The sequence below is a fragment of the Monodon monoceros genome, unplaced genomic scaffold (genome assembly GCF_005190385.1).
Source record: "Monodon monoceros isolate NGI ecotype Baffin Bay Population unplaced genomic scaffold, NGI_Narwhal_1 Super_Scaffold_12, whole genome shotgun sequence".
Classification (NCBI taxonomy): domain Eukaryota; kingdom Metazoa; phylum Chordata; class Mammalia; order Artiodactyla; family Monodontidae; genus Monodon; species Monodon monoceros.
In genome coordinates, this window is record NW_021703768.1 from 34184082 (window position 1) to 34196969 (window position 12888).

Here is a 12888-nt window from a genome sequence, read left to right on the forward strand (position 1 = left end):
CAGGGGACACGGGTTCGTGCCCCAGTCCAGGAAGATCCCACGTGCCGCGGAGCGGCTGGGCCCGTGAGCCATGGCCGCTGAGCTTGCACGTCCGGAGCCTGTGCTCCGCAACGGGAGAGGCCACAACAGTGAGACGCCCGCGTACCGCAAAAAAAAAAAAAAAGTCTACAAATAACAAATGTTGGCAAGGATGTGGAGAAAAGGGAACCCTTGTACACTGCTGGTGGGAATGCAAATTGGTGCAGCCACTATGGAAAATAGTATGGAGGTTCCTCAGAAAACTAAAAGTAGAACTACCATATGATCCAGCAATCCCACTCCTGGGGTATATATCTGAAGAAAACGAAAACACTAATTCAAAAAGATACATGCACCCCAATGTTCATAGCAGCACTATTTACAATAGCCAAGACATGGAAGCAACCTAAGTGTCCATCAACAGATGAATGAATAAATAAGATGTGGTATATATATATATATATATATATATATATATCCATATATAACAATGGACTATTACTCAGCCATAAAAAGGAATGATATTTTGCCATTTACAACAACATGGATGCACCTGGAGGGTATTATGCTATGAAATAAGTCAGACAGAAAGACAAATACTGTATATCATCACTTATACATGGAATCTAAAAAATAAAAAAAACTGGTGAATATAACAAAACCGAAACAGACTCACAGATATAGAGAACAAACTAGTGGTTACCAGTGGGGAGAAGGAAGTGGGGAGGGGCAAGACAGAGGTAGGGGAGGAAGAGGTACAAACTGTGTATCAATATGAAATAAATAATCTACAAGGATATATTGTACAGCACAGGGAATATAGCTAACATTTTATAATAACTTTAAATGGAGTATAAATCTATAAAAATTTTGAATCACTATGTTGTATACCTGAAATGAATATAATACTGTAAATCAACTATACCTCAAATAAAAAAAAAAAAGAACCATTCATAGCTAAGAAATTATAGAAGCTTTCTGAAAGATGGCACGGTAACATAATGCACTGGATATATTTCCATCAAAACATCATTAAAATGTATATGAAACCAGTGAGGAAGAAAAACCTATAGTCACAGCTGAAATGAACTGTAGAAATCAAGCACATTCTAATTTCTGATAAGGTTTTCTACAGTCTCCAGTACCAATCAGATGTGATTAAGAGGAGTCAACTTGACTGTTAAACCCTAATTCAGGAAGTATCTTCTTTCTGAGACCTAATTTATTGATACTGAGTAAGTACTAATCTCATCTGTCCCAACTACCTCCCAAAACTCCAAGCATGGCTTGGTAGGAACCTTTTCCCTTTAACTGCACAACTGAAACAGAAGTGGGAAATAGCAACAATACCAGTTAATATTGGCAGAATCCATTTGGGTCTAAACTCCAATTCATCACCCAATTCATCAACTGGTTGATGAAACTCCAATTCATTGACCAGTCTCCTCTTATACCATACTCTGCTTATTTTCAACCCCAATTAACTTTAAGAAACAATTAGGGCTTATCTGAAACTCTTGATGTGCATTCTGTCATGAAATAAGGACCTGGAATAGGAAATGCAAAGCATTCTCTCAAATTCATTCATTTGGCCTTATGTATGGAGCATCTACTATACGCCAGTTAACGCTGCCAGGGAAAGTACCAATGGAAAGCAGCCTGGGTCCCTGGGACGTTCCTGGCCTCTGAAGAGGACCAAAGTAACTGTAAGGTAAGAAACACCAAAACGAGTCCAAAAGAATTAAACAAGCAAACAAAAAGAATGGACATTAATAATGCTCATTTGAGAAATATGTGAATGTTCTAGGAAAATTATTAACTATTTCATGATGATAAGAAAATAAAGAAGTTATGAAATAAGAGAGTGCAAGACAAACTTTACAACAGAACAACTAAAATCATTTAGAAAGCAGTAAGTTGCAGCAGATATGTGACAGAAAATTTTATGGAGCACATGCCAAAAAGTTAGGAAGAAATTAGCAAGAGTAGGAGGGAAGGTGATAGACAAGGCATAGGGAATCAAGTAAAATGCAACTCATGAGTAATAAGGAGTAGAATATCATTCCACCTATAAATAATAGATGGCCCCCCCAAAAAATAAAGAAGGCAGAATGAACAGAATGAAATCAATCACCAGACAATCAAGGTATAGCTAAACTTTTTTCTAAAACTTGAGCATTTCATCAAATTATAAATTAATTAGAAGTATAGAGGCATAACTTCTTCACTTTTGAAACAGTGGAAGAAATCACAAAAGTGTGATTGCATAAATATTCAAACAAAAATTAAGACAATGTCAGGGAGGGGGAAGGTGTCATGACAACAACTGTAAAGAGATCATTCAAATTCTCACACATTAACAGACATTCCAAACTAAGTCAATAGGCAGAGTACATGATCAGTTTGGGTTTTTTTGGTTTTGTTTTAATATTTACCTATTTATTTGGTTGCACTGGGTCTTAGTTGTGGCAGGCAGGCTCCTTAGTTGTGGCATGCGAACTCCCAGTTGCTGCATGCATGTGGGATCTAGTTCCCTGACCAGGGATAGAACCCAGGCCCCCTGCGTTGGGAGTGTGGAGTCTTAACCACTGCACCACCAGGGAAGTCCCAACAGTTTGGTTCTTTTAATGGAATATTAGTATAATAATTCCTTTTTCATGGCTGTGTAAACCAACAGTACATTTTAGGGCAATAAAAAGGCAATTAATGTCCTAGAATAGCATTAAAGGTGCTATTTCATTTTTGTTTTAATTTGTTGTTCCTGGACTTGTAATTTAACTTAGAATTAAGTAAATGAAAACATGTGCATAAATATGTTTATTACAGTGTCTTATGTAAGAACAAATACTGCAATTAACCTAAATGACCAATTTCAGAGAACAGTTTAACATATTGTCATTCCAACGTAACAGACTCTCATAGAAAAACTACATGAGATGCTCTCATAAACATGAAAAGAACAAACAAAAATTGTATATGTATTCTACATTTTCCAGCTATACAAAAATATTTACATAAAAATGATAATGTGCCATAATTAAAAGTTATTCTACACTGGTCTTTTTTTCAAATTTTACTTACTTTTTAATATTCTATTCAATTAAGAAAAATTTCAAAGAGAAGGAAAAAACAATGATAGGTATTAACAGATTCATCTTTTTCAGGAGTAGGGCTAAGCACCCAATTCCACTTCCACATGAGAACGCAATCTGTGTACAGAGCATGGGCTTTGCAGTCACAAAGATCTGGGCTTTGGTCCTGCATGAAGGTATTTACTAAATGTTTGACTTGAACAAGTTAAATTACTTCAACCTTCTGTTCAAAATCAGAATACCACATACTGCATAAGGGTGACATGAAGTAGGCTTTGTAAAGCACTTTCCATAGTGACCGGCACAGTTACGTGCTCAATAAAGAAAGGATGGCTATTGCTATTTAGGGTTATATATTTTCCATTGCTTCCAAACCTGTCCCCCATTCCTAGCTAATCAGTCCTAAATTTTCTGATTTAATCCTATATAGCCAATCTTATCTCAGCTCTTTGATTTGTCCCTTTTATCCACTTAGATCCAGGTACATAATAAGTACTAAATAAATAATAGCTGTAATTTCTAGCATCTAGTTTCCATCCCCATAAACTCCATCCTCCTCTATCCCGTCAATACCAGAGATTTCTAGCTTCCAAAGTTCAACCCATTTCCTAACTTTGGTTAATTTTCAACATAATATTGCTAGACATATATATACATAGTGCCAAGTCCTTGACAGGGATTTCACCTACTACCCAAAAACTATAGAAACACTTATTCTGTCATAGAAGAGCACAGAGGTGAAAACAGGTTCATTTGACTTAAGTTGAAATCAGATTTTTTTAAATGACTACTACTTTTTAACATATAAATCTAGTTGATTTATAATACATAATTAAGGTGTACAACTCACTAGTTAATATTCATGACATACCCACTTTGTACCCAAACATACTGACTCCAACTCTCACCAACCCTGGAAGACTAGTATTATTAGCAATGCTTTACAAGTAACTGAGGCACAGGAAGATGAAATAACTTGCCCAAAGTTACACAGCTAGTGACTGACAAAGCAAAAATACAAAGCCAGATCTGTCTCAAAAACTTGTGCTTTTTCCAAAAAGGGTAAGTGAAATGTGATATTTTTAAAAAGATAATCCTCAAAAGAATATTACATAGTATAATAATACTAAATATCCTTTTAATAAAACATAAATAGTAGAAGTTGAACATATAAGCAGAACCCTTAATTTACAGTCCTGTAGTTTTGAAAAGAATAATAGACTGAATTCCCCATACTAGTAAGACTTATTCTAAAAATTCATTCATATATTTAAGAAATAGTTATTGAGCACCTGCACCTACTATGTGCCAGACACTGCTACTATGACCTTTTTCTTGTATATGAAAAATAAATCCAGTCTAATAAAAACCTGCTTCCTATTGATTTCAATGTTTTAATACAAGATACCAAAGACGACATTTTATTCATTCTATTAAACCAGTTTAAAAGTTACTCAAGGGCTTCCCTGGTGGCGCAGTGGTTGAGAGTCCGCCTGCCGATGAAGGGGACACGGGTTCGTACCCCGGTCTGGGAAGATCCCACATGCCGCAGAGCAGCTGGGCCCGTGAGCCATAGCCGCTGAGCCTGCGCGTCCAGAGCCTGTGCTCCGCAACAGGAGAGGCCACAACAGTGAGAGGCCCGCTTACCATAAAAAATTTTTTTAAAGATTTTAAAAAGCTACTCAAAAAGTACAATTGATCCTTGAACAACATGGGTTTGAACTGCAACAGTCCATTTATACTAGGATTTTTTTCAGTAAATAAACATTCAGCCTCCCTATCCCCATATGCAGAACCTGAGGGTATGGAGAGCCGACTGTACTATGTCACTTAATATAAGGGACTTGAGCATCCACAGATTTTGGTATCCTCAGGGACTCCTGGAACCAATCCCTCACAGATACTGAGCGATGACTGCATCATAAGGGAGAAATTAAGAACATAAAACTAAAAGTACATAGGGATTTCCCTGGCGGTCCAGTGGTTAGGACTCAGGGCTTTCACTGCCAGGCCCTGGGTTCAGGCCCTGGGTTCAAGCCCTGGTCAGGGAACTAAGATCCCGCAAGCTGTGCACCACGGCCAAATAAATAAACAAATAAAAGCACATAAACTGTAACGGCAAGTGCAGTGGGTTGAAAAGTGTCCCCCTCCCCACAAACTCACGTCTACTATATCCACAGAATGGGATCTTATTTGGAAATAGGGTCTTTGGGGGTGTACTTAGTTAAGGATCTCAGGATGAAATCATCCTAGATGTAGGGTGGGCTCTATGTCTAATGACTGGTGTCATAAGAAAAGGAGAGAACACAGGCACACACACACAAATGGGGCCATGTGAAGACAAGCAGAGAATGGAGCTTTGCTACCACAAGCCAAGGAACACCAGGAGCCACCAGAAGCTGGAAGAGGCAAGAAACAGATTCTCCCCTAAAGCCTTCAGAGGGAGTGTAACCCTACTAAACCCTTGATTTCGGACTTATGGCCTCCAGAACTCCAAAACAATTTCTGTTGTTTTAAGCCACCCAGTTTGTGGCACTTTGTTACTGCAGCCCTAGGAAACTGATAGGTTTATAATATTCACCATTAAAATCAACAAGTTAACAAAAGTAATCTTTTTTGAAAACAGGTTTTCTAAACTGAACTACGCATGTCCAAGAATTCTTTTTTTTTTTAAATAAATTTATTTATTTTTGGCTGCGTTGGGTCTTCATTGCTGCGCGCAGGCTTTCTCTAGTTGCGGCGAGCGGGGGCTACTCTTCGTTGCAGTGCGTGGGCTTCTCACTGTGGTGGCTTCTCTTGTTGCAGAGTACAGGCTCTAGGCACGTGGGCTTCAGTAGTTGTGGCTCACTGACTCTAGAGCACAGGCTCAGTAGTTGTGGCGCACGGGCTTAGTTGCTCCACGGCATGTGGGATCTTCCTGGACCAGGGATTGAACCCATGTCTCCTGCATTGGCAGGCGGATTCTTTTCTTTTTTTATAAATTTATTTATTTTATTTATTTATTTTTGGCTGTGTTGGGTCTTCGTTGCTGCACATGGGCTTTCTCTAGTTGTGGCGAGCAGGAGCTACTCTTCATTGCAGTGAGCGAGCTTCTCATTGCGGTGCACGTGTCGTGGAGCACGGGATCTAGGCGCATGGGCTTCAGTAGTTGCAGCGTATAGGCTCAGTAGTTGTGGCTCGCGGGCTCTAGAGCACAGGCTCAGTAGTTGTGGAGCGTGGGCTTAGTTGCTCGGCAGGCGGATTCTTAACCACTATGCCACCAGGGAAGTCCCATCCAAGAATTCTTAAATGGAACACAGTGATGACGGGGAACCAAGCAAATGTTTACCTTGTATGAGCATCAGTTACTCCCTATGCCCTCACACAGTGACATCCATGGGAGTTACTTCTTGCTCCCAGACTATTATGTTCCAGATCCTAGGGTTTTCTGCTTTTTCAAGTTGTGTCTCATCCTTCACAGCCTATCAGGAGTCAACTCACAGCCTCCTCTCTAATGTTCTAATTTCAGGATTCTAAGTTTCTATGGGCTAGAAAAAATCATAAAACTAAAATTATTAGAATAGACTTTCTAAAGTATGCTCTACAAAACACTAGGACTGGAGACTCTCCACAGAAAAAGATTTCATAATCAAGGAGTCTGGGAAAGGATGTCTGCTCTCCCTTTTGGAAACTCATTACACATATTAATATAGTAATGGCTCTAAAGAGCCCTGCCGTAAAGAAACCTATCAAACGTTTAACCTGGTATTTCCCAGTCTTAATTGGATACAGGTTTTTCCCTCAAAAGTTTTAAAATATGTTGGGCTTCCCTGGTGGCGCAGTGGTTGAGAGTTCGTCTGCCGATGCAGGGGTCATGAGTTCATGCCCCGATCCGCGAAGATCCCACATGCTGCAGAACGGCTGGGCCCGTGAGCCATGGCCACTGAGCCTGCGCGTCCGGAGCCTGTGCTCCGCAACGGGAGAGGCCACAACAGTGAGAGGCCCGCGTACCGCAAAAAAAAAAAGTTTTAAAATATGTCCCAACATTGATTCTCTAACATTTTCTCTTTCAGAGTAGGCAGTATCTCCTATTCTTTTTCTCCCTTTCTCCTCCCAGCAAAATCTTACTAATTTAAGGCCATAATATAATATGTCATGTTTTCCTTACTTGTAAGAACACAGATATCTGCCTTGAACCCAACTGCCAACGTACTTCAGCATTAGAATTTCAGTAGCATAATACTTTTGAAAATATAGTCACCTTATTATAGCTTAGGAAACACATTATCACATTCGATCCTCACAATAAACCTATGATACAGGTAACATAAGGCTCTGGGAGATTAATTTGTTGAAGTAAAGCTATTAACTGATCAAGTCGGAACCGGTCTTCTAATTAGAAATATTCCAAGTCTTGGACCTCTCCACTCTACCCCACCATCAAAGTGCAGTGGGAAGGGAAAAAAAAAACTTGGCACAATATCAAAACCTGAACTTTTTCTCAAAACTAGGCTAAAGATTCTCCAGTGACTTAACTCAGTTGCAGCCAAATTAACTGCTGCTCCATAAGTCAATCAGTGCGGTAAATGGACTTTGTCAGGAATATGCATTACTAAGATATTTCTCCCCTTTTCCAAAGCTCAAAGCGTTACTCTCCAGACTGTCACTGTTTTACAGTAATGCTAAGATGTTGCTTTTCAGTGAAATGGAAGACAGGTATTTCTGCCATGAAATACTTGAGTCATTCACAGCAAAGGTTACCAGAATTCACAATGTCTCCCGCACAACAAAAGCAACAGATGAGTCAGCTAAATATTAGCTAACAACCTGTTATTGCTTTCTAAAGGGAACTTTGTCTAACTGTAGAACAGTGTAACACATGCTCTTCTAATCAGCTATGTAATCCTGAAGTAAAACAAGATCATACTTTGAAAGAGAGAATTTTAAATACTGATAAAGAGACGCCACAAAGATGGAAATATTTATAAAGATATTCTAATCACCCAACTATTTCATTCTCACTCTAAAATTGAAAAAAAAAAATCTCACTGCTAAAAGTATCAGGGAAATAATTTAATCCTAGAGAGAGATGAGTTTTAAAAGCTATAGGTGGAAATGTGAGAAAGGTACCTTTCCTTAACCAAACATTTCAGGCATCCCAAAAGGCAAGCCAAATACCCATGTTCCACCCAACAGCAGCTTAAGCAGTAAAACATTACAGATGCAGCTGAAGCCCAGTCTGACTCCTCCCAGATTCCTTTCTCCTTTCTCCCTCCCTAGAGGTTACCACTATCTTGAATGTGGTGTTTGTCTTTCCCACAGGTATGAATCCATAAATGATCCAGTAACAATGTTTTTCATATGGTTATTTTACAAATTTAATTTTATATATTCTTTTGAATACATAATACCTGCACTACACAATTCAAAACTATAAAAAGATATACAGTGACATGTCCCTCTGCTACCTAGTTCCCCTCCCCTGAACAACTAATGTAACAGTTTTGTGTGTATCTTTAAAGAGACACTCTATACATATGCAAGTAGTCACACTTACTTTAATTTGTCCCTGCTCTTTATACACAAATGGTAGGAATACTATATACTTTGTTCTACTATCCCCTTATTTTTTCCTCTTAAAAATACACATTGGAGGGCTTCCCTGGTGGTGCAGTGGTTGAGAGTCCGCCTGCCGATGCAGGGGACACGGGTTCGTGCCCCGGTCCGGGAAGATCCCACATGCCGCGGAGCGGCTGGGCCCGTGAGCCATGGCCGCTGAGCCTGCGCGTCCGGAGCCTGTGCTCCGCAACGGGAGAGTCCACAACAGTGCGAGGCCCGCGTACCGCAAAAAAAAAACAAAAAAAAACACATTGGAAACTGTTCTCTGTATTATATGAAGTCGCTTGCATTTTTTCCCTTTTTTCCTAATATCTGCAAGGTATACCACTATGGATAAACCATAATTTAACTACTGTCCTACTAGAAAGGTTACTTCCAATCTTTTGTATTTATAAACAATATGATAATGAATAACTCATTATTTCGTACACCTATAGGATAAATTCCTAGAAGTTGAATTGCTGGGTTAACTTTAATAAATACTGTCATACTCTGTAGAGGTGGTATAAATTTGTACTCCTACCAGTAATGCATGAGTGTTTTTGCATGTTTTTAAATTTTATATGAATAACATGACTATATATATTCTTCAACTTCTTGTTTTTGTGGCCTAACCTTATATACTTGAAATTCACCCATGCTGATATATATAGCTCTAATTCACATATCGATTTTTTACTTAAAGAAGCTTTTAAGTAACTTCTTTGATTCATTCAAAGAGTCACCTATTTATCTTAAATTGCAGTTTTATATAGAAATACTCACCAAATTAATAAATAGATTGTATGTATAAACAACTCATTTGCCAAAGACTACCCACCCTACTAAAGAGGCATCTTCTTTTGGAAAACTAACAAAAACTGTCATTTAAATTTACTGCAGTAGTAACATGACTCTGTTCATCCATGCTTTTATAATTGTTCTGGGAGGAAAGGGGAGTAGACCCCACAAGGGAGTGGAGACTAACACCTTGACAACCAGGGGGGTGGGGGGGGGGAAGAAAAAAGTATATTGGAAATAATAAGATAATTCAAGCATAATCCCAAACTAACCCTAGTTGTCTATTTAAAGTTTCCCCTCAAAATGTTACCATTAAATTACCAAAGGATCTTTTTTAAACCTGTAACAAGAAACAAAATAATTCATATGAATTTAAAGTCCTCTCTGCACCCCCCAATAAGTTTCCTATAAGATGGAATACCATATCGGGAATCTTTCTGCATATCTGTATAACATCCTCTATTAGACTCCTTTTCTATGTTAAATTTAGCAATGTGTATGACTAATTTTAAAACCTCTAGCTAATCCAAGTTGTCTCCATTGAAATATGTGGCTAATCATATAATTTATAAGAATTCTTGTCAAATTCTTGGCTACTGTAAGTTACCATCGTCACCACTACAGTGGCTATTTTTGCTTGCTCACTGGGCAGCTATGTCCCCCTTCCTCTCTTCTAAAAAAAACCCATTTCTGTGTAGGTATCTACTCTGTCCCCCCATACTATTCAAGTACTTCAGAAGAAGATGTCCCCCCCGACACACACACGTCCAGGAGTGGGCCATATTCCTCTAAGGGTAATACCATCTCTCCTGCTAGTGCCTACTTATAGGAACACAAGCCTAAGCCAGTTAGCACATGGTATCCCTGGCCAGAGGGACTGACTGAGCCAATGAGACTCATGAGGGCTATGCTGGGGCTTCCTTGCTCTGGACAGAGAACCACAGAAAGAGATATTCTTGGCTAGGCTGAGTTGGATTTTCTTATTTGGGGCAGAAAGCATCCCAACTGTTTAACAACTTTAAAAAATGCACTGGTTGAAGATTTTGACCACCATCAATTAATGTATTTATGAACAAATGAACCATATCTATAAAACCTATGATCCTTTGACTAATACTGGCCTTTCTATATTTGGAGAGATTGTTGACTTTGACAGTGTGTGGTATTTCAAGAGAAGCACACGTGGAGGAGCGAAGGTTAAGGAATAGCAGTCACTGGAGGGATTCAAGGCACAGCCACATCACAGATCAAACCCAGGAAATGAGAAATATCCTCTTGCTTTCCTATCTGCCATGCCAAAAGCCACCTAGCCAATAAGAAAGTGAGACCTGACTCTGCTCAGGTCTATATTAGGAAAACAATGAGTATCCTAATCCAAACAGAACTCTGGGAGGGGTGAAGGCATCAAAACTGTTATTACTATTTGGGTGGCATTAATGAGTATTTCTTACAAATACTTATAAACTTAAAGTTTGTAATTGCTAACAAGTAAAGAGACAACATCGCCAAAAATAAATAACTTCAGAAGCACAGAAACATCTTACTGGCCTAATACAGACCCACCCTAATGGCTGTTATTACCCTATTCTGGCATTTGCTTCTTACTTTCTTACATTGTTGGCCTTGCTGATTTTCTTAAGAAGGTTTAGGCAGTTGCTTCCCTGTGGGCTATACAGCAATTTTCCAGTTCTATGACTCAGAAAGAGCAAGAGAAGGAAGGGCTCTCCTCTTCCATCCCTAGATAAAATCAGAAAATGTTTATTTAGCTCCGATAGAGCAAGGCTCAGTTAGTTAATTCACTGCATAGACTTTCACAAACTTTTTTCTCTTTCAAGTCAAATATTTACCAAGAGCTTAGTATATGCAAGTCACAGGCTATTTATCCAAAGCCAATGCATGAATTATTTTTATCAGTTCCATACTTCCTTCCTCTACATCCCTAATAATAAAGTCAAATATTTTGAAGGAAAAAATATTTATGCCTCACAAAATTTCCAATTAAACTTTTTGTGCCAGCATTGGTGGACTGGAGAGCAAGTTTGTTATTTCCGGAATACTGTATTGAAACACAAGGGTAAGCGATTCCACTTTTCTTTAAAAAAAATTTTTTTTCAAGTAATGTACATAAAACTATTAATTAAAATATAAATATCCTGTGAAAATAAACGGAAACTAACTGCATCAGTGAATTAATAAACACTATCTGGAAGCAAAATCTGCACTGCCTACCAGGTTTGGTAATTCAGAAACACGGAAGGCACGGCGTCTGCTTTCAGACCATAAATCAAGGATCGCAAATACATGTAGGACCAGTTTATATTCATTAACTGCTCCGAAAAAAATTAGTGATCCTTTCCGACAAAATGGCCTTTTTTTTTTTTTTTTTTTTAAACTCTGTAAACTACTCCCCAAAGCAACCTTACTTCGGGGGAACACATTTCACACTTGAGAATCAGCCAGGGCAGGTAAGTCAACAGCCTTCTGAAGAGGACGGAAATATGGACAATGCCGAGGACGGCCAGGGAACCGATGGGCTGGCCCTGAGCCGAGGGATCACAGCTGGGACGAACGGCGGGCCGCCTCTCCAGGGTTCCCGGCCAAGACCCCGGCGCCCCAACCCAGCTAAGGGAGCGAGTAGTGCAGCCCCCGACCGTCAGGCCTGGGAAAGTTCGCACCTCTGCATCCCCGCCCCTCGCACGGACAAGCCCCTCCGGCCGTCGCACCGTCGCCATGGCGACCAGTCCCCACCCCACCCCCGCCCTCCCAGGGGGCGCCGCTCCGCAGTCCCGCCGTGGCCTCCGGCTCTACTCCGGCCGGAGCCTGGACAGGGACTGCCGAGCCCTGGGGACGAGGAACACAAGGGGCGGGGGAGGATGAAGAGATGCGAAAGGCGGAAGTCACTCGGATCCCGGGCTGGGGCCGAGCCTTGCCCCGGAGGTCCTCACCCTTCACTTTGCCGAACGTCCCGACCCCCAGCGTGTCTCCCAGGATGTAGTGGCCGATCTTCACCCGCCCGTCGTGTTTCTGCTTCTCGGCTGTCGCCATCTTTCTCCAGGAACTGAGTCTGCGCATGGCGCCGCGGGAGGGGGCGGAGGGGGCGGGCAGGGCCGCGCCGGGGGCGGGCGGGGAGAGGGTGGGGACGCGGGAGGGGAGCCGCGTAGCCGAGCCACCGCCCTGCGCCGTCAGCCGTGTCCCCGCAGCCGGCCGTCGGGCGCAGACGCTCCCCCTGGCGGGGCTGGCGGGGGTCTCTGGGAGGGGCCCCGGTACCTCGCTCCATGCCCTGCATCCTTGCGGCATCGGGCGCCCGCCCACCTGCGCGCGGGAGGGGGCTTCCTGGATTGCAGAGGAGGGCCGCAGCCCCTCGGCTCCTTTCCTCTGGCGGAGTCTCTACAGGCAGTGG

General features: G+C 41.0%; 1 protein-coding gene across 3 annotated transcripts in view; it reads right to left on the reverse strand.

The window, feature by feature from the left end:
* Positions 1 to 12560, reverse strand: part of PRKAA1 (protein kinase AMP-activated catalytic subunit alpha 1) — a 46412-nt gene extending 33852 nt beyond the window's left edge. For 2 of the 3 annotated variants that reach the window (XM_029216110.1, XM_029216109.1), the window contains exons 1-2: positions 12434 to 12539; positions 11102 to 11225 (exon numbers count right to left, since the gene is read on the reverse strand). Coding sequence is in view for 1 of the 3 variants with exons in the window: in XM_029216108.1 (XP_029071941.1) it covers positions 12434 to 12560 (127 nt within the window). In the remaining 2 variants the exon portion in view is untranslated. Of the gene's footprint in view, positions 1 to 11101; positions 11226 to 12433 lie in introns of all 3 variants that reach the window. The other variant, XM_029216108.1, reaches the window with a different exon arrangement.
* Positions 12561 to 12888: the final 328 nt, after the last annotated feature.